A 20,797-nucleotide genomic window follows, 5' to 3' on the forward strand; every position below is an offset into this window, starting at 1 on the left:
TGTGTGTGACGCCTGCAAACTCCGCCAATGGATAAAAGCACGCAAGAAGAATCCCGTGGTCTCGTTTGTCTATACCAAGTCGCTTGCAATGCTAGAAAGGACAGATGAAACGAGACAAGGATATGCCCCTCAATGCGCCAGAAACCAGAGTCTATAGTTGGAAAACGGGAGACGAAGAGCTAATGATTCAAGGTGAGAGACGGGCAGGTTTAGTGGTCGCTCTCATCAATCTCTTCCTCTTTGCCACCAGCTGTAATGGCGATGCGCTTTTTGGGCTCGCCCCATAATTGCTGGAGGACTTTCTTCTTCTGGCCGTCTCGGAGGTTTTTGAGAAATCCATAGGTTCCTGTGAGGTCGTTGAGCTGTTGCTCCAGGCCGAAGCTGTTGCTCTGTGCCCGACGGATGAGGGGGCTGATGAGGTTTTTGCGCGCCTTGTCCAATTGGTCTTTGACGGAGTGAATGATTTGGATGTGGCCCTTGAGCTCAGATTTGTTGATCAAAGTGGATGCGCGGACATCCTTGAGGAGCTTGAGATTCCTCTCGTACTTTTTAATCTTCATCTTGTTATTGATGGTCATGCGCCACATGGACGCGAGGAACTCGTCTTTCCTGTTTGCGAGCGAGTCCTCTTCCTTCGCAACAGAGCGATGGAGGTTGTGGAATTGCCGGTCCACACTTTCGAAGAGCTGGAATAGCACGTCTGCACGCGCAAGCTCGTTTGCAATATTCTCTTCTAGCGTGGAGAGGAGATAGTCAAATGTGCGTTGCAGCGTGGCTTTGGAGCGCTGCTGGGTAGTGTGGCCGAGGACATCATTTACCACACGCCCTATCGCTGTAGGCGACCCATTGCGCTCAAGCAGGCCAATCTTGCTCAGGCCGCCATGCACGTTTCCGATGATTGTATCAATCACACCAATCTTGGGGCCTTGTATGCTCTGCAATTCGCGCTTGGCCCACTCCATGGTGATAAGGATGCTACAATCATTAGTGGGTGTGTGAGCGTCGAGCGATGTATACCTACGAGTCCATATCACCGTCCACATTTGTGAAGAAGCTCGTAATCTTCTCAGACAAGATCTTGAGGCTGTCGCCCAAGTCGTCGAGCTGGTCAATGATGACCGAGGACGCCGACATGTTTGTCGCTCGAACGCTCTCTCCTAAATCTTGGACAGCGATACTTGCCTCTGCGAGCTCGCGCGACCGCGGTATTACATTTTCAGACGCGTAGAGAAGCGGCTCAAACTGCTTGGCCATGTTGGCGACGTTTGCGACGTCTGGAATTAGGCTGGCTGTCCAGGGCTGCAGAAGGATCCATGACAGCAGGACCGTTGCAACGGTAAGAATGACGTTTGCTCTTGACTTGGTGAAGATGTGAAGGCCACTGGCAAAAGTAGAAATGGTGTCTTCAATGGGTGCGGTGCGAAACTTGGCTTCTCCTCTGTAAGCAAAGCGCATGACTAGGGCTGTCAGTTTTTACAGCGCGCAGTGGTGGGGACGACTTACAACCCTCTGCTGGACCGTCCTGGTCATGATGCGACAGCTCCAGCTCCTTTCCTGGGAGCGCGCATGGGCTTGGAGTAGGTGGGGTGGGGTGGTCGTCGGCAACGACGACGGGACTCTGGAGGCGCGAGGCGATGCTGGTGGACAGGAACCTCTGTTCTTCCTCTGGTATGGGCTCTGGACTTGTGCGCGGCGTCTGCTTGTATGGCGACTCGGGCAATGGTATGCGCGAGGGAGTGACTTCGCGATCAGTGCGGTACTCGAATGGCGACCTGGAGGGGCTGTTGCGCATTGCGCTTTCGCCCAGCAGCGACTTGCGGTACCAGTGGTTGCTGGACTGTGATTTCTGCCAGGCCGGAGGGGCCCAGGGCCCGTCCGACTCGGTCTCGGAGTCTGGGTCGTCCTGGGGTACGCTCCATCGCGACGAGTGCATGTTGGAGCGGCTGCTGTAGGCCGAGTGCATGCTGCGCTCGGGGTCAAAAGCCTCGAGCGAGGCGCTGAGAGAGGGGATGTCGTGTTCATACAGACTCCCGCGATCCATTGTGTCAATCATGCTGGGGTGCGCCGTGGTGGGCTGCGGTTGCTGTATCGATAACGGAGGGTGTGGAGGGGAGGAGGCTGGTGCGCAATCGGGATTACTGTAAGTACTACGCTGGGCCCACTAGGTCGAGGGTCTGCGGGTCTGCAGGCACACGGGGAGCACCCTTGTGACGCGACAATCGGGGCGAGCACCTTGCAGCAAAGTCGAGGGTGCCTAGCGCTTGGGGCAGGTGAGCTTGACTTGGGAGAGAAGAGAGGAGGGCGGGCGGGAATGCGCCCATGGTGCACGCAACGAGAGTACAGCCTGGAGCGGGCCCGTCACCGCTCTCTCTGGCATGCGATAAGCTAATTAGCCCGGGCGTGCAAGATCAACGGCGGCCAGCGTGTGCTGCCTGCTGCCCACTGCCTACCGCTGCAGCGGGGTGAAACAAGAGTGGCTGGGCTGGATGGTCACATGGTTGGCTGTCGTCTCTCCGGCCTAGTGCGGGGAAGACTGACGGCTGCTGGCGGATTGCCGCTCGCCATGCTGCGCCCGCCTTGCACGCCTGCGATGCCTGCGGCGGCCGTGACAGGAGCTTAGAGACACTCGCCATATTGCATGCAGTCTTACCTTGCCCTCTGGCCCTCCGACTGTCGTGCTATGCCATGCGGGGTTGCGCTGCCCCTCCGATTGGCTCCAGCCACAGGCGACACGCCCAGCGCGCGGGGGGATGCTATGATGCTATCCCAATGCTGCTGCACTGCGAACACGGCGGGCGGGCGGGGCACGGGCACTGCCCAGACTCACAGCGCTTGACGCCTGCCCGTGTACCATGCATACATGTGTATGTGTGTGCATGCAAAGTCCCACCCCGCATCTCCGTCATCGTGTAGAGACAGCGCAAGACACGCACTGCCCAAAAAAAAGAATGAGGCCATCGCCATCGCCATCGTCCATGGCCATGTCCGTGGCAGTGCGATAGAGCGAATTTTGGTGGCGTGCGATAGACAACGCTAGCGCCGTCGGAGCTGCCCCAGCAAAAAGCAATAATCATGTGCTCTCCTCATACGTTGAGCATTGCTCAATGCGCTTCCAAAGCCCACTTTACAATGCGCGATAAAGAGAGTGCTGGATATTTTTATCGCGGTAAAGGCGGCGCCAAAACCTTCGCTGGCAACATGGGCTCCGGGGTGAGGGTACCATGTATGAATGTCTGGCAAGGAAGGACTGAAGGAAACAAAATCGATGGCTGTATGAAAAAAGACTGATGATGAAATACGTTGAGACATGATGCGATAGACTAGAAGACTGTTGACCTGCGAAGAAAGAAATAGCAAAAGCAGGGAAGCTCAGTTGTGGCCGGTCGTCCTTTCACACCTCCCATCCAAGGTGCTGCTGCAGTAGCAACAGTCGCGCTGCCAAATATAAGAAAGCTGTTGTGAGTCAGATGCGTTAGCTGAAGCCTTGCAACAAAAGCATGTGCTATGCGACCGTTTGCAGGCTGATGTTGAAGCTGGTAGAGTGGTCACAGACTGCAAGCCGCTCTTTTTACTTGACGTATGGCGCACGGGCCGCCCGGCGCGACATTGGCCGGGGCTGGAATATTCAGCATCGTCACTTTGCAACATCGTCGCCCACCACACAACACGCCACCATGCCCCCGAGATTAAACATCGCTGCCTTCACGCGACCAATTGCCTTTCGACAAAGGCCCCAGGTGCAATGCCCTGCTCGATCAGCACTTCGACTGCCGTCATCGCAATGGCGCCTGTATTCCGATTCAGCCAAACCACCAGCCGCGGACCGCTCCAAGCGAGAAGATGCAAAGCCCATTGAGCATGTCTCCGAAGAGGCGGCTGCCATGGCCAAGACCATGGGCGAGCAGGGACCTGATCTCAGCCAGGGCACTCCAATTGAGGATGTGAGGTCACAACCACCACACGCTGCTGCAGATATGCTGACAGCCAACTAGGTAGTCAAAGGTGACAAGGCCACACAAGAAAACCTGCCCAAGGTTATGCAAGACAAGCTCAATTCTCAAAACCCCAAGACGACACCAAATGCAGCGCCAACGGGCTCACGATCATACTCAACCATGACAATTCAGACCAACGGCAACAGTGGATTGGATATGGGCCTGATTAATGCCCAGAATGCCTCAAAAGCACCCGCCATGCCAGGTCTCAAGTTTGACATGCCTACTCTGCCACTACCAAAAGACGGCCATGTCAAGCATCGCCATGATCCAGTAGTCGACCAGGTTACCAATCTGCTTATGCGCCACGGCAAGAAGAGCGTTGCAGAGCGGGTACGTCATTTCCGTACTACAATCTAGCGTACGCACATCTAACAACAAGAGCAACAGAACATGGCATTGATCCTCCAACACCTCCGAACGTCACCCATCCCCACAATCAACCCCTCCAGGCCACTGCTTCCTGGTGCGCCCCCGCCATCACACCTCCCTCTGAACCCCGTCCTCTATCTTACACTGGCCATTGACTCGGTCGCGCCCCTGATGCGCATTCGAAGTCAGAGAGGTGCAGCTGGAGGAGGTGTCGCTCTTCAGATTCCTGTGCCTCTGGGCCAGAGGCAACGGCGGCGCGCAGCCATCCAGTGGATCATGGCGGCTGCCTCAAAGAGGAGGAACATGGGCAGTGGCAAGAACAGCTTTGCCCAGCGAATTGCGCAGGAGCTTATTGCAGTGGTACAAGGCACCAGCGGTATCTGGGACAGGCGCAACGCCATTCACAAGCTGGGCGTTGCGGCGCGAGCAAACATCGTGCTTCCCAGGAAGAGGTAAAAGTATTAGTTAGCAAGGCACAATATGCCGTTAGTAACGCACCAATGTACATTATTTCTACGCGTGCACCGGCTAGAGACTGGGCGAGTACATATCTCTGCATAGGGCGTCATGGGTCAGCACAGCCACATGCACACTTGCTCCACGCGGCCCCGTATTCTGCCACGGCCTCTTTTCACATGTGATGCTTGGAGGCAAGATATGTAGAGCCGCGACTGAGATGCCCACGCGACAGCTGGCGAAGCGACGCCGTGCCTGTGTACATACTTGGTAGACAGTCGGAGATGCTTCCTGTTCTGTTGCATGCCGCATCTCAGTCCCTGCGCCAGCGGGCATGGGCAGAGGGCGGTGGTGATCTTCGCGTGCCAAGGCTTGTCAAACCGCCAGATGCTGGAGGGATGGATGGTCCGATGCCCACTTCCCACCGCCTAGACCAAGAGCATCCGCGACCGTCGACTCGCGCTGACTGTCGCCGCCCCCCCAGGAGCCCTCTTGTCTCAAGCTTGCTGTTCCTCTTCCATATGTCGTCGGCATCCATCAATCTGCTAGGGAACAACTTGTTCTCCGACAGCGGTTAGCTACATACAGTACGACGGATCGGCCCGCCATTGCTTTCAGCTACAGTCTTTGGAATCATCTACCCCACTGCTGGCATTAGTACCATCACGCGCTCACCCCACACACACCCTGACCCGACCGGCCAGCATTTGGTACGGGGTGGCTGGCATCTGTAGCTCGCACACCAGATAGCAGCTAGCTGTGCCTATGATGCCATAGTACAACTCCAATTGACGCCTCCAATCACCCCAGCTACCCCGCGAACACGACTACCATCTTTTTGCGATAATTACCACATTGCCACGCATCACGCCGACCCCGGCACACGACCCTGAACCTACTACCGCCTCACCACGCACCCACCCTGCACCCACCGCCACCATGGCCTCGCTCGAAGCTGCCATCGATGAGGAGATGAGAGAGGTTGTAAAACTCCTCGAGGGCAACCAGAAGCCCGGAGGACGACGCGCAGAAAGCCCGACAGCACGAGCGCAAAGCCCCAATCCAGTTGCTTCGCCGGTTCGCAGCATGTTAGACGTTGATGCGGGACCGCGCAGGAGCTCGAGCCGTGGGAGTACTGGCATTCCCTTTGCCATGCCCTCGTCGCCTCGCAGAGTGAACCCCGAGTCGGCATACAAGTTTGAAATGTTGCCTTCAATCGACGCGCATGCTATGCCCAAGAGAGTGTCGCAAGGTGGCAAGCTCGATGCTTCTGCAAAACCTCGCGCCATGTCAACTGTCTACGGCAGTTCGGCTGGCTTTCTAGGCTCAAACTCAAGGGACCGACACAACTCGCTGAATGGCCCGCTGGGTCGGTCAAAATCTGGATCTCCAGGCCCTCGTAGATCTGCTTCTCCAGCAACGACTTGGAACAACAGCCTTGTGACCGATTCAGGCAAGCGCATCGACATGGATACGGCCTACCGAAAACTTTCCGACTCTGCTTTGGCGCGCTCGGAGGGTGGGCTTTCTTCACTCCCCAACCGCAAAGGCTCAGATCCTATCAAAGGCACATCGACTGCCCCAGGTGGAGGTGTCCGTCTAGCCACAGATGACGACGGCGAAGACAGCGCTGCTGTAGAGAGCAGCGAAAATGGCTCTGATAGTTCAGAGTGGGAGGACGGGTGGAACGGAGCCAACAAACGGGAACGCGGCAGGCAGCGATCTAGGAAAGCTTCTGGAGGCACAGACAGCATGGGCAGAGAAATCATCACAGCTAAGAGCTTGTTGGCCGCAGCAGAGCAGGAACGTAAGTAACACGTGCAGCCAAACTGTTGCATTTTGATACTAAACCCTGCACAGGAAGGGATGTTGCTGTCTCCTACAAAGTGCGGTCATTGCTCGAGCCTTCCATAAACGTCACTGGTCCAAATGGCGAGAGAATGTCTAGAAGAAATTCCTCAGGCGTCGTACACCCCCATACTAGTTTCGATCAGGGAGGCTCTGGCTTTTCTACGCCAGTTCACTCCGATCACGAGGATGAGCTCGCTGAAATCAAATCAGCCCAGCAACTTTCACTGAATATCTCGCCTATTCAGTCAAGCCCAGAAGCTCATCGTTGTGTTCGACAGATTATTAGGGGCAACTACGTTCAGTTTGCAGAAGACGCTACCAAAGGGTTGAGGAGACAGCGTGTATACCTTGTATCGACCGATCTCAGCGATGAGGCTGCATACGCTTTGGAGTGGACAATCGGGACGGTTTTACGAGACGGTGATACCCTCCTTGCTGTCTACGCTGTTGACGAGGAGACTGGCGTCGCAACGACTGATGCTTCTGGAGCACCTATCAGCCAAGGTACCACTGGACGACAGGAATCAGACTATCTCAAGAGGACTCTGTCCAACCACGACGGTCTGACACAAACAAGGCCCGGTTTCTCAGCACTGTCAAACTCAATCATGGCCACTGAAGCCAATGTAGCTGCCATGGGCAAGGCCGAGAAAGATAGATATCAGGCATGTGTGGAAGTTTCCGACCGGTGTGTCAAATTGCTGCGAAAGACTCGTCTTCAAGTGCGTGCTGTTGTCGAGGTATTCCACTGCAAGAGCCCTAAGCACATGATTACTGAAGTGGTGAGTAACTCCGGATTATATGAAGTGTTGCACTTGGCTAACAGCTCATTGATAGATTGATTTCTTGGAGCCAACTCTTGTGATTCTTGGTTCTCGAGGGCGGAACGCTCTCAAAGGGTAAGTTGAGTCCCAGTCCTGATTCATGGATGCTAACTCCGACAGTGTCCTGCTCGGGTCTTTCAGTAATTACTTAGTCACCAAGTCCTCAGTGCCGGTCATGGTCGCACGGAAACGGCTCCGGAAACATAGCAAATACAAGCGGCAAAACGTACGGATGTCCAATGTTATCCAAGGCTCCAATGACCGACTTGCGAATGCAAAGATTGATTAATTGTTTGTCGAAAGATTTGTCATTGATGCGTTTCGGTTGGAGTTTTTGGCGGCGGCCTGAGGTTGTAAGCCTGAGGATTTGAGTTTTGGTGTTGCGAAACGCGTGCTGTTTGGCCATTGAGGACATCGCCTGCTCCCGGTTGGTAATCGCTGAGTCTGGCAATATCCTTCCAACTATCGGTCTCTCTACACTCTTTGGGTTTAGTGGCTTATCGGTCAATCTATCGGAATACGCGTCCCAACGATGCATGAAATGCTTTGAACTTAACCGCAACCATGACCGTGACGATCAATTGCAACACGCCCTCTAGTCGTGACTTGGAGGGGTTTTTTTTCTGACTCTGTAGAGTCCACGACATCTGTCACGATGCCTCTGCATGCAGCTCAACGCATTCGGATATTGCCATGCCGTGTAAAATTGCAGTACTGCGCATGCTATTTTGCTTTTTTCCTTCTAGAACTTCTAGCGCCAGGCAATCACACTGCAACCAACCGTTAGACGAGACAGGCCCATGAAGCTTCATGTTTCATATCGTGTATTTCCTTTTTTCTCTCATGATGGCCACTTTTTCCGATGCTTTTGCCGACGTCATGCTCATGGGTTGCCGTTATGGCAAAGGCCCGTGCCATCAGACAGGACAACCCGACTATTTGGATCGTTCAAACCCTACTAACCTTCACCACATTGCACTACGCCTCATACAACCTAATCTCTTGTCATCAGATATGCCAAGTCCTCGTGTTTCCCCGCAAATACTCAATGCGGTAGTCGGTGCGCCTGTGGCGTTGGTGGGCTGATAGACAACGATTATGCATGGCGTCCACTTGTCGCGTGCTCCCAGATGGGCCCAAGAGTGAGGATACGGCTGTGCATCGGAAGGCTTTGCGTGTCCCGAGGACACAAGGGTCAGAGGGTTGGGATGAGCGGCTCAATGTCAAATAGGTCCCTTGCCTTGCCATGAAGCACAACTTGGGCATCAGACATCACTACTACTTTTCCAACACAACCACCAGGAAATGTATATCCACATGGCTCTACAAACATCACCTCAGTGGTTCGCCCGCTTCGGACAGTGCGAATTCATTGATATTGATGAATCAGGCCTGGATACATCAAGTCTCCACGCCAGACTCATCAAGCCCTCTACACGAGATGCCCTTCTCAACCGACACAAATGGTCAACAATACCATGCGAAGACGACATCGATGCTGCCACACTCTTGTCAGACCTCAGCCGCCTAGCACCCTCGGTAGTCAAGGAATTCATCCCAAAGGAACATTGCGAGAGCAATTTTGCCTTTCGGCTGATAAACGACGTCGGCTTTCACGGGGAGGAGGGAGGATACATCGCTCTCAGCTATTGTAGAAAGCCTGCTGCAAGTACCACACCAAGAAAGGTTCTGACACCCGTTGGAGATCTTCCATTCGGATGGCTGAAGGAGATTGAGCAATTCCCACTACCAACTACTTCTGCACTTTTCCAAGCAGTTGTAAGAGAGAGGGGCGTGGGTGAAGGGCTGTGGTATGACGAGGTGTGCATCGAACAGGACAATGAAGTCGAGAGGAACGCAGCTATCGGAGTTATTGATAACGTCTACAAGAATGCACGAGCAGTCGTTGTAGTACTGGACGACATTGTTGTTTCGCCAGACGAAGAACGGTTTCTGCGTTATTACGTTGAGCAGTACAATTACTCTCAAGTGCCCCTGGACCAACAACCAAACTCTGGACTCCACCCACCTTTCATGCAGCAGTATGAGATGTTCAACACATTGGTACAACGCATTCTATCTTCTGAGTGGTTTGACCGCGCATGGTGTGCTCATGAGATGCGAATGGGACAAAGCCATGTTTTTCTAGTGCCTTGCTTACGGCATTACGAAGATGAAGTGCAGACAATCGTACGCTTTACCGGATCCTTCTTTACTCATCTTTTAAGTCTTGCAAGCGAAGTCATCCACTTCACACCGACCCTATCCGCAAAGCTTCGTTCATTGTTCGACTTCTTCCAACAGCAAGACGCATTCATTAAAGGAGACCTCTCTGTACTTCGAACACCAGACAGCCAACACTGCCCAACTTCGCGGGAAACATGTTCCATATCAATGGCTGCCGACATATTTCGCATGAAGGCCGGAGGAAACCCGCGTTTGCCAGAGTACCAACGAAGATTGGACGCTAACCGAGACAAGACCAGCATTGCGCTGAACGCTTCTGGTTTGCCTCTCGCCCTGGCTCCCTCAAATCCATTTTCGAGACCCAATCTTGAGGACGAATGTCTTCGCTCGCTGCTTCTAGTTGGGATCGCGGCACGAGACCCTGTTGCACTGTGCACCATTGGCACGCCACTACAGCTCCATGACGGATCCACCTCATGGCTGTGTCGACCAACATCTTTGGATGTGAGCTCCTCTCAAGTACCTCCACACTTCCCAAGACAAGCGAACCAGTTGGTCCAAGCGACCGACGGCAGAGCAGAATACGCACAGCTGGATCTTATCTTCTTAGATCTCCCACATCGCACCCAGCCGAGTGCTTCTTTTCCATCTCACGTTGCCAGAGCACGCATGCTCATCGATCTCTGTGTTCAATATCAAATACCAGGATCTGGACTGTGGGGCTTCTCTCAGGCACCGAATCACCCGCGCACGCCAGCCTTGCGCAATATTTTCATTCAGACACTAGCCTGTGTTTTCCAGTGCGGGCCACAGTGGGTGGTAGATGTCATCTCCAGCCTCCAAGATTCCAACGCGCCCCGCATGGAACCCTACACCATTGAGATGCTACTGAACCCACACCTCATCTTGCAAAACTATATTTTACTTGCCGAGGGCCAGGCTGCAATGACGGCACTTGTGCATTTTCTCTCTACCTTGATTGCATCTGGGATCCCATGGCCTTCAGGCGCCTCGGAACGCACACATGGTCCCCTCATCATATCCGCACCCTCCTCCTCGGCTACCTATGATTACGCCGGTCCACCCACACAAGGGAGCAAGGCCATCATCTTTGCCCCTTTTGAGCACTCCAAGACACTGCTTATTGCCGTACCCAAGGCCGTACAAGGATCTGAATACAGTGCCCTGGCGCGCGGTTGGATTTTGACCAGCATGAATCCTTACACTGGAAGCCCGAAGCCTACCGTGAGCTGGACTTTGCAATCTAAAGGTGCCATCTTTGGAGATGTGAATTTCAACGCTAGATTGGCTACTAGTGGGGAAATGGACGTCAGGAACCATCGTGTCTATGGCCCCTCGCGTCGTTGAGCTCATTCCTTTTTTTGATTTCCAAAATTTTTCTTCTCTTGATTTGGCGCTCTTCAGCTTTCACGAAACCTTAATGATACCTATTAATGAATACTATAGATTGATGACTTTGTACTTATAGACGGGAACTTATAGACTTGGTAGAACAATTTGTATATTATTACCTCTCATGTTACAGTATCGAACTTGAACATTTCATACCTGATTTCATCTCCGTTGATTTCTGTAAAATGGCCCAGCTCTTGCTATCCCGCAAATCATCTTGTCTTGCCTCCCCTCCTCGTGACGCAACACCATCATACGTACCTCGGCCCAAAACACTCAGGCCCACCCACGTCACGAAGCAGACACAAATCGCAACCACAGAAACGCCATTGACAAAGCGGCCGTAAAAATTGTAATTCTCAAGCCTCAGCCCGAAATTTTTCGGCATTGCGTGCTCCAAACACGTCCTTTATCTGTACCACACATCCCATTCTTTCTTTTCTAATCCTTCCACCGTCTCAACGCCAACGACAACAACAAAAAGTAAGAACCAGGAACGAATGCATCATCAGGCACAGCCTCGGTACGCCAACCTCGCTACGCAGCCTGATTCGACCACACACACCTACATCATAGTATTGGACCCTTTCTTGGCTTTCTTTTCCTCGAAGCCATGGACCTCGCATCGACTGCCCCCAGTGCCCCTCAGTGCTCATCCTCTTCTTTCTTTTGTTGAGGCCAAGTCTCCACATGCATACATTCGTCATACAGCCACGAACACGAGTAACGAGTAGCGTACGACTACAATAACCTCCCCACCCGTTTCACAGCATGCTCACATTCCCACAAAAAAGGAAAAACAAGAGAAGGATCCATATCTTCTAGAAGGCACCTGCACCCTTATCCACTCCCCCCCCCCCCCTGCATCTCACATCAATCCTTCCAATACTCACTACCCCCATCCTCATCCACACGCCCACATGAGTCAAGTCAAACTCGCATCCTCCATCTACAATCCTTCCATGCATTACGCAACCCCCCCAGCCATAGAACTTCCATCGAAGCAAAAAGCAAAAAAACCCTCTCATCCGAAATCCGAATCTAACACGCCCCACCCTAGCCCTCAAAACTCCGGCCAGAAAATTGAAAAAAAGCAATATACAACTCCACATGCGATAGAAAAGGGTCAAGTTATCTGAAACACTCACACTTAGCCCCACAATCTACTCTATCCGCAACATGCAGCCCTCAAACACCGCTATTACCAACCACCACCACCAACATCAAGAAGAGAAGAGAAGAGAAAAAAAAGCAAAATTGTTTGACATGGTGCATTCTCACCCATCGTGCATATACGAACTGACGCCATGCCATGCATCTCGTCAGCCAGCCTCATACTTTTACGCCCTTTACTCGATATAGTAGCAGCCCTCCGGCCTCTCCCGCGCACACGTAGGCGGGGGGGGGGGGGGGGGGTGCTTTTCGTTTCATCGTCCCCTTTTACCTAGTCCCGCTTACTTCCTTTACCCTCCGAGCCATGCACACATCTATCCAAATATTTACGTGTAACGTATCGATGAAGGCACGTGGTGGTGATGCAGAAGGGACAGGGGTAAGGAAGAGAGAGAGAGGGAGGGGAAGGGATTTTCGTGTCCAACCCGCATGCATGCATGCATGTAGATGCAGTGTACGGTAACGTCAAACCAAGCAAAAAAAAGCAAAAAAAAGAACAAGCATAGCAGCACCAGGTCACACATGGAAAGCTCAGGGAGGATGTTACAATATCATGGCTTTGCATCAATATTTCACACATATATGCTATGTGCCAACAAAAGAACTAGATGTCTATCATGCCCTTTTTTTTGTCCCTTCCTCCAAGGTCCCGATACTTTGTCAGAAAATGAATCCAAAGTTTACGTACTCTCCTTGCCCAGGGGGATTAGTTCCTCCTCGATGAACTCACGAGGGGAATACAACTTCGTGCTACCGTAGACAACTCTTCGTTTAGGACCAGTGCCAGCTGCGGCGCTTGTGCGCTTGGCCCACGCCTGGATGTTAGTCTCCTCGTCCATGCTGCCACCACCGACAGGAAAGACAATGGCTTCTGAGAAGCCTTGTCGCCTTTGTCCAAATGTCGCATCAATTCCGCGTCCGACAGTACTCTGCTGGTTCCGCGACTGGCTTGCAGGAGGTAGGGTACCTCGTGCATTGGCAGATCGGGGATCAAAGTAGAGGTAGTTCTCTGTCTTGTTGAGCGCGCTGGTTGTAGCATTTTGAGGATCCATTAGTGATTCTGTAATTTTGGTGATTGTAAGGTCTTGGTTGGCAGGCAGGTATGATTTGATGCCCGAAAGCACGCCTTCAAAGTTGGCGCCCAAACCGGCTTCCTTGAACCGGTCCGTTACCCTTGATGAAAGACTGGTGAAGCCGCCGAATAGCTGTGAAGATGCTTGAGCGGGCTGTGTAGGAGCGGCAGTTGAGAGCATGCTCATTTGTGTAATTTGGCGCACTGTTTTGATGTATGCAAGGGCTGCTGTGTCTACGCCGGCGGCTTTGAGAGCGTTCTCAAAGCCTTCTAGCTCGGTGCGCGACACCTCTTGTTCCGTCTTCAAGTACCACTAGATATTGACCATGTTAGCGCAATCATGCAATTTCCTTTAAAGCGCCCATCATACCTGTAGGAAGAACCTGAACTTGTCCATGGGATCATTTCCCTTGGCTGGGTCTTTAAGTACCTCCATAACGGACGATTTGGTCTGCTTTTCAATCTCTTCTTCCAGCTGGAAGAACTCATCGAGTTTGCGTTCCTTGATGCCCTCCATCACAGCTTCGAGGATAGACATGTGAGCTTCAATAGTAGCCTTCCTTTCTCGCAGTTCTGGCAGTTGAGAAATCGCGCCTTTGAGATGTGCTGCGAAATGATTACTTTCTCCTGAGAGGTCGTCCAGTGACGATGATCCCGTCTTTTTGGTAAGCGCGTCCGCATCTTCCGAGTACTTTGTCCATTCGTTTGTCACTTCTTCTGCGACATTTGGGAAAGGTTGCGAAGCGTTGCGGTTCCAGAACTACATGCAAGGGGCAGTTAGATACTTGGTCAAGTGTGACTTGTGGATGAGTACTTGCGTAATCGGTTGCTGCCAAGTCGTACGACTGCTTTTTGGTACCGCTCTCTGGCTTATTCTTGTCCTTTGGAACAGTCACTTCGATCTTGTTCAGGTGGAAATTGCAGACGTCGTACACGAGACTCTCTACATGCTCTGGTCAGCTACATCCTTGGCCTGGGGAAGGTGTCTGGCATACGATATATCCAACTGTGACTGAACATTGGATTGAGATCGGCGTTCCTGTCTACGATGACGAGTAATGGACGGGAGGCTGTTGAAGATGATGCAAAGAGGCTTTCTTTGTTATTGAGTACATGATCGCGTAGCTTTCGGTCGAGTTTGGCAGCAATGAGTTCGGCAGCACCGCCACTAGGAGCTCTTATGATTGGGACGACGGCCATGGTAGCGACGACGGAGAAGAGCCCCGAAACGATGCGATCCATGTGCTCGTCGAGTTCTGCATCTTCGGTTTTAGACGAGTTCAGACGATAGTAAGACTGATCAATGTTGAGACTGCGACCGAGTGAGTGGGAGTGGCGCATACTGTAGGAAACACAAACGTACCTGAATTGATCGTGTCCCAATGTAACAAAGTTGAGATACCTTGGGCCAGGTTAGCAATTGTTGGACCTAATTCTCGAGCGTCTCGTACTGATCGTAAATCTGCGCCAGATTGCCAGCAGCTTCCGGCATGGTCGCTAATTCGGCGCCCCATGATTCTAGCAGTTGGCGGGGCACACTGGAAAGAAAGTTGATATATGCGGGGGTGTACAGGGCGTCGTTCAGATCCTTGGTGACGAGGGCTAGGTTCTCAGCTGTGGGTGCCATGAGATACTGGTGGGGGTGGTCAGTCTATGCTTTGTGGGGTTGGCTTATCACCAAATACTAGCGCATGTGCAATGGATGCGCAACACGTTTGGTGGGGACAGGATTGCTCACGATTCCAGGCGCTGGGATGGGGCTCCGGCGCGACTTGAGATTCAAGTGCACAGTGACCTGTACGATGGTCAGCAGGCCAGTATAGTGTTGGGGAGAGTCAGTTCATACTCCCGCCGCCCTCAGGTCATTGACGCGCAGGACAGAGCTGACGACGGCTTTGGCAGCATCGTCGTAGACCAGAACACCTATTCAGACAGCAGTCTCAGCATTTGTCTCTTCAGAGTGGCAGGCCAACGCTATGACGTTGCGACTTACGCCATGCGATGTCGGGATTCGTGGGCTCGTTGGACTCGTCCTGGGCGGCATCGCCGTCGGCCGGGGGGTTGAGGTTGAGCAGGCGTTTAATTGAGGCTAGGATGGTTCTGTCAGTGGCGCTGGCAATGGTGCAGGTGAGCGGGCAAAGGCGTGCCTATCTGGCGGTCCCGCAGTGAGACGGCCATTGTGTTCTAATGTGTCGTGGCACCCGCCGAGTGTCAGGTCCTTTGCATGCGCAAGGGGCGTGTGTGTATGTGCTGAGGGTGATGGAGAGCGGGCTCGGCCAAAGTACACAAGAGACCACGGTGGCGCGTGTGCGTTGCCCACTGCCCGCTGCGCGCTGCTTGCTGGTCGCGGGTGGATGGGTGTTTGGTGATGGTGGCCCAGGTTGCCTGCCCCGCCTGGGACTAGCGCGGCGCGCTACTTGGCGAGAGGGCGGGCTCTCAAAACGAGCTCGCCCCTTCGCCGCGCTCCCTCGCTCTTCAACTCACCTCGCCCACATCAACCCACCCCCCTTCTTCGCTCTTGACACTCATGCTACTTCTCAGTGAACTCTCGCCCACCTAATAAGGGCATCTGATTCTGAAGCTAGATTCTACTTTCGAGTCCTTGCTTTTGGGGAAAGTGTGCTCAGGCTGGCAGCGGTGTTTTTCGGGAACAGACTTGGGTTGCGGAGGGCAGGCAGAGTGACCGTCATCTTCAACTTCTGCTACTAATCCAGCTCCGTCTTTGGACTCGACAGGCTTCGCATCACAGAGAGAATCTGGCCGAGCTTCTGCGCGAGGCGGCCCACAGTTGCTCGGTGCCAACCGGACGGGGGCGCGTCAAGCAGGCCTCATCCGCCGCGTGTGTTGTGCTCTGGTTGCGCGCGCGCATGCAAAACGTCAAGTGACGCATCAGCAAGTGTGCTCCTGCTCCCCATCGCATAATACGCGAGGCAAAGTGCCAGCTCATAAAAACCAATTCTACGCTTTCGTGGACTGGCCGACTCGGCTTCGCAGGCGTCAGTCGGCACACGAGCTCTGCTCTGCGTTGTGAGTGAGGGCCGGCTGCACTGCACCTTGGGTGGTGTGCATCTACACTACTCCATCTGCCCACCAACCCCCCAGAGACAGCAACCTGGAAGCGCTGCAGGCCGACAGAGACAGCAACCAGACGCTACCGCCTAAACCGGTGTTTTATCGACCTTTTTTCTCCGCTTCACATTCTCCCGAACCGGCATCCTGCTACGCTCGTGACTCTGCGCCAGTCTGCTTAGCGCCTAGTGCTTTCTGCATCGTCGCCTAATTAATCCCCTTTGGCCTGTCCCAGACACTTGTGCGTCATCAGCCAATCACAACCCTGTAATTGACAGCTGACACTCTGGCTAGCCAAGACATCCCTCCCCTCCACACACCTACGCCACACATCATGGCGTCAAATCACGTGCCCACTGACCAGGTGCCGTTGCAAGGCCAGAATGTCTACGCCGATCCATCCTACCAGCACCTCTTTTCTTCTGTCGACCGCTATGGCACCCCATCGTGGGAGGCCCAGCTACACCAGCACTCACCCCTGCCCCAGCCTGCGTCGGGCCAGAACTGGCACGCTGGCTCGTTTGCACAACAACCCTTCAACGCCATCAGCCAATCGTACGCTGCCCAAAGCCATGCTTTGCGCACAGAGTCGCCGTACCAGTATGGCCAGTTCAACCAGCAAGGCCCTTTGGCCAACTATGGTCAGCCCTCAAATGTTGACCCGTCGCTGGGTATGGACCCCAATGCCGTCCGCCAGCAACAACACTCTCCTTACCAGATGCCAATGCGTACTGTAACCCCCCAAAGCCATGTTGGCACAGTGACGCCACAAGCTCTACAGCAGGACACTGCTTCGCTTCGGACTAGTCGACCTCCGATATCTGCTTATCAAGTAAGTTCACCTCGCCATACGCACAAAGACCCAACCCAAACTAACACGATGAAGCTTCCCAAGCCTACTGCAGAGACATTTACTCAGCAGCGGCCTGCGCCAGCCTCATTTGCAAAACCAGTTCCTGTCCCTGAGTTAGAAATACCAAAGGGTAGAAAATCGGGTGGTCTATATGTTATTGATCAAGCTGCTTTGGCAAAGGCCACTAATTCTACTCCGTTGAATAAATTCGTGACACTGGGAAATGAACCCTTTCATCTGGCAACAAATAGAAGTAAGCCTGAACCAGTAAAAATGATGTTGCAAGAAACAACCTCTGACATGTGTATAGCTGCGCTTCCAGTCTATGTTGCTCGAAATTCCCTCAAGGATCTAAAAAAGGCAGGGGCAGACAGCAAAAAGCTCCGCGCCAAGCAGCTCGCCTCCAAGTCACAGTCAAAAGCTCTCAATTCTGCCAGGAAACCCACAGAGTTGAAGAGAGAAGTCAGTGATAGTGGCAGTTCCTCTGAGTCATCGGACTACGATACGGACTCTTCGGATGAAGAAGAGGAAGAGATGCCAATCCCTGCGTCGCGGCCGGAGGACCCTGACGCCGCCGTTCGATATGATGTTGTCAAGGCTACATGGCATCCTTCCACATCTTCGCCAAGCTCCGAAAAGATCAAAATTAGTATGCGTGAGGTCTGGGAAGTGCTCAACACCATTCAAAAGCGGTGGCGAGCCGACAGCAAAGCTGTAACGGAGGCTGAAGAGCAAAAGAAGACAGGTGAGCTGCCGGTACTCAAGAGTCGAGTTACGAGTCAACGTGACCTTCTTAAATCTGCTCTTGAGGCTGCACTGCAGTCTGCACATCCTGATGTGCTTTACCAGTTGGGGCAGATCAAGCCATTCCTATATCTGTGCTACCAGTTCTTGGCGAATCGATTCCATAGTAAAGATTACGATGGCCCATTGTCCGCAGTCATCTACGAGGTACTCTCGCGATGCGGCACACTGACTTCTGAGCTCCTCGAAGAGACTAAGCTTATCAAAGCACTTGCGTCTATGAAGAAACACGCAAATGAAAAGCACAAGACTTTTATACAGCAAGTGATGGACAGCGCTGCTGCCAATTCTAAAAAGGCAAAAGCAAGCCCTCCGCCAAAGACTGAATCAGCAGATGGTAAGGGTGTTAAGCGATCAGCATCTGACGCTGCAAACCGTTCGGCAAATGAGTCTGCAATGATGAAGAAGTCAAAGGCATCTGATGCCGTCACTTCGGCCCCAAAGACTGCCTCAGCACCAGGCTCGAAAGCGGGTGCTACTTCTGCTACAACCACACAGAAACGACCTGGAGAGAAGACAGTACCAGCGCCTGCACCCGTCAAGACGCGTGTTAGCCAAGTCACCAACAAGCCTTCGGGCATCTTTGCCTCGCTCAATGCAGCGAGCAAAAAGACAACCCCAGCTTCGGCTACTGCAAAGGGTGCTGCATCAGCTAAGACTGGCACCCCAGCTACGAAAGAGAAGAAGGCTGTGGCGACGCCCGCAGCAAAGCCTGCCTTTTCGTTTGCCCAGACAATGGCGTCGCTCCAAAAACCCAAGGAACAAGAAACGGCGCCCATCAAATCTGAGAAACCTTTACCGGTGGAAACCGAGGAAGAAAAGGCCAAACGGTTACGAAAAGAGTCTCGTAGACATCTGCGTGTAGCCTGGCGGCCGGATACATCACTGGTAGAGATTAAGTACTTCGACCACGAGGCCGACGATGAAGAGATGGACCACAAAGAACATCACCTTGTGCGGGATGCTGGTGACCTTGGCGGAGAGGGACGCATGTTCAAGCAGCACAAAGAGCTTGACCTCGACGACGATGACGAGGATTTGGATGGCGAACAGAGATCGTGGACACCACCATCCGAAGTTGACTTTAGTGTTGTACACCCTGAAGAACGTCAACGAAACTACGCGCCGTACGGAGGAGGCCTCCAGCAACCTATCTGTCCTGAGAAAGAGGCCAATATGCAGCGCGAGAACGCCACCTTAATGGTCTACTATTCTAGCAATGACGACATTCCACCGACTCCAAAAGAGCCTGTAGAGCAGGAAACTCCATCTACTGCTCCTGTCGTCAACTTTGGACCACCGCCCGAGACGGTCCTAAGGAAATGCCCACAACCACCTGTGGCAGCGACTACGCCAGACTTTAGTCAACTGGAGAACATTATCAAGCAATTGTCGGCTACCAACCAAGCTCAAGCCGCCCCCCCTGCCCCGACAGCTCCGGCTGAAAACACATACACGCCACCGCCTCCTGCCGCCGCTCCTGCATTCGACGCTGCTGGTCTTCAAACCCTCCTCAACTCCATTAGTAACGGCCAGCCTCCTCCCCAGGCTCCCCCACCCGTGTCGTTCCCAATGCAAAACCCACCCCAACAACCAGGTGTAAGCCTTGACATTGCTGCCTTGATTGCCAATATGCAAGCAGCGACTGGCGGCGCACTTCCTCCCCCCCCTCCATTACCCACCGGATTTCCTCCATTTCCTTTTACATTTCCACCCCCAACGCAGCAAGCCGATGCTGCCGCATGGTCTCAGCCAATGCAAGATGCTACATCATATCAAACTCAGGCACAATCCCAGTACAACCAACAACCCAACGCTGGAACCAAGCGGCAACGCGACGATAGCAATGGCATCAACGACCGCAACCAAGGAAAGCGGCCCAAGAACCGAGGAGATCACAAGCCTCACAAGGTTCTCGCATGCAAGTTCTTCCAAAAGGGCCAATGCAACAAGGGCGACAACTGCACATACATCCACGACTTGAACCAATGATTTTTCCTTTTGAGCAAATACTGTTTCACTACCATGGCCTACCGCATCTTCAGCAATAGTTGCCGGATGATTTTGTGGAGACAAAGGTGGGCTTGTACAATAAGAGCGCTTCCTTCACTTTTTGATGTTTTTTTTTGTTTTTCATGTCACGATTCGGACATTTGCATGCATACCCGGGCAATGGAGCTGCCCACTCCGGCAGGTCTCGAAGCATTTATAGGCGTTTGTCATAGCATTCAGTGGGTAGCATTTGAGCGGCGCTGGATAGGGTCTGGCATGGACTGGGCGGGAGAGGTCTCAATGGAAATATGGATGGGCCCCAGGCCAGGTTACATTGGGTCTGTGTAGGTAGATAGTGCTGAAAATGTTTACATGTTCACATCCTCGTAACTTGGCTAGCTTATGATGGCACAATTGATGTATGGGGGTTCATAGCCTAAAACAATTAGCTACGGACAAGGTTTGGTGGCCAAACAGAAGTTGCGATGAAGCAGAGACAATGCGCGGGCCGACCAAGGCGATTAAATCGTGCCGACACAATCAACAATAGCTACAAACACAACAGGGCGCGGTTGTTGATGGGTGGCCTTTGTTTGAGACGGTGTGTTGTTGGTGTGGAGTAGCGCGCATCAACCGGTTCCGCGACCAGTCGTTCCCGCACGGCAAGCTCCGTCATGGGTATTTTCTGGCGTCAGACATCACCCACCGAATCATCCCAGCCCTCACGCCCACCACA

At 53.1% G+C, this 20,797-nt stretch overlaps 4 protein-coding genes across 4 annotated transcripts; 2 read left to right on the forward strand and 2 right to left on the reverse strand.

The window, feature by feature from the left end:
* Window positions 1-183: 183 nt before the first annotated feature.
* PSV08DRAFT_16123 (uncharacterized protein) lies at window positions 184-2,100 on the reverse strand. The gene is made up of 3 exons (XM_014225450.2): window positions 1,504-2,100; window positions 1,022-1,457; window positions 184-975 (listed from the first exon to the last, which is right to left on the reverse strand). Exons 1-3 carry the CDS (start codon window positions 2,051-2,053, stop codon window positions 210-212), a joined length of 1,752 nt encoding a protein of 583 aa, XP_014080925.2. The 5' UTR covers window positions 2,054-2,100; the 3' UTR covers window positions 184-209.
* Window positions 2,101-3,636: 1,536 nt separating this feature from the next.
* On the forward strand, window positions 3,637-11,053 carry PSV08DRAFT_412282 (universal stress protein; the record flags this gene model as incomplete). The annotated part of the gene is made up of 9 exons (XM_014225452.2): window positions 3,637-3,941; window positions 3,993-4,328; window positions 4,386-4,819; window positions 4,929-5,004; window positions 5,634-6,630; window positions 6,684-7,456; window positions 7,512-7,573; window positions 7,619-7,704; window positions 9,015-11,053. The coding sequence occupies exons 1-9, from the start codon at window positions 3,675-3,677 to the stop codon at window positions 11,051-11,053; spliced, it is 5,070 nt and encodes a 1,689-aa protein (XP_014080927.2). The 5' UTR covers window positions 3,637-3,674.
* Window positions 11,054-12,811: 1,758 nt separating this feature from the next.
* On the reverse strand, window positions 12,812-15,686 carry PSV08DRAFT_365687 (Sec1-like protein). Its single transcript, XM_014225454.2, has 10 exons — window positions 15,491-15,686; window positions 15,337-15,432; window positions 15,190-15,266; window positions 15,082-15,138; window positions 14,795-14,976; window positions 14,707-14,745; window positions 14,339-14,655; window positions 14,162-14,286; window positions 13,714-14,103; window positions 12,812-13,656 (listed from the first exon to the last, which is right to left on the reverse strand). Exons 1-10 carry the CDS (start codon window positions 15,519-15,521, stop codon window positions 12,952-12,954), a joined length of 2,019 nt encoding a protein of 672 aa, XP_014080929.1. The 5' UTR covers window positions 15,522-15,686; the 3' UTR covers window positions 12,812-12,951.
* Window positions 15,687-16,706: 1,020 nt separating this feature from the next.
* PSV08DRAFT_381061 (uncharacterized protein) lies at window positions 16,707-20,420 on the forward strand. Its single transcript, XM_014225455.2, has 3 exons — window positions 16,707-17,218; window positions 17,273-17,518; window positions 17,576-20,420. Exons 1-3 carry the CDS (start codon window positions 16,747-16,749, stop codon window positions 20,059-20,061), a joined length of 3,204 nt encoding a protein of 1,067 aa, XP_014080930.1. The 5' UTR covers window positions 16,707-16,746; the 3' UTR covers window positions 20,062-20,420.
* The last annotated feature ends 377 nt before the right edge of the window (window positions 20,421-20,797 follow it).

The sequence above is a fragment of the Bipolaris maydis genome (genome assembly GCF_028858645.1).
Source record: "Bipolaris maydis strain C4 unplaced genomic scaffold PSV08scaffold_15, whole genome shotgun sequence".
In the NCBI taxonomy this organism is placed as follows: domain Eukaryota; kingdom Fungi; phylum Ascomycota; class Dothideomycetes; order Pleosporales; family Pleosporaceae; genus Bipolaris; species Bipolaris maydis.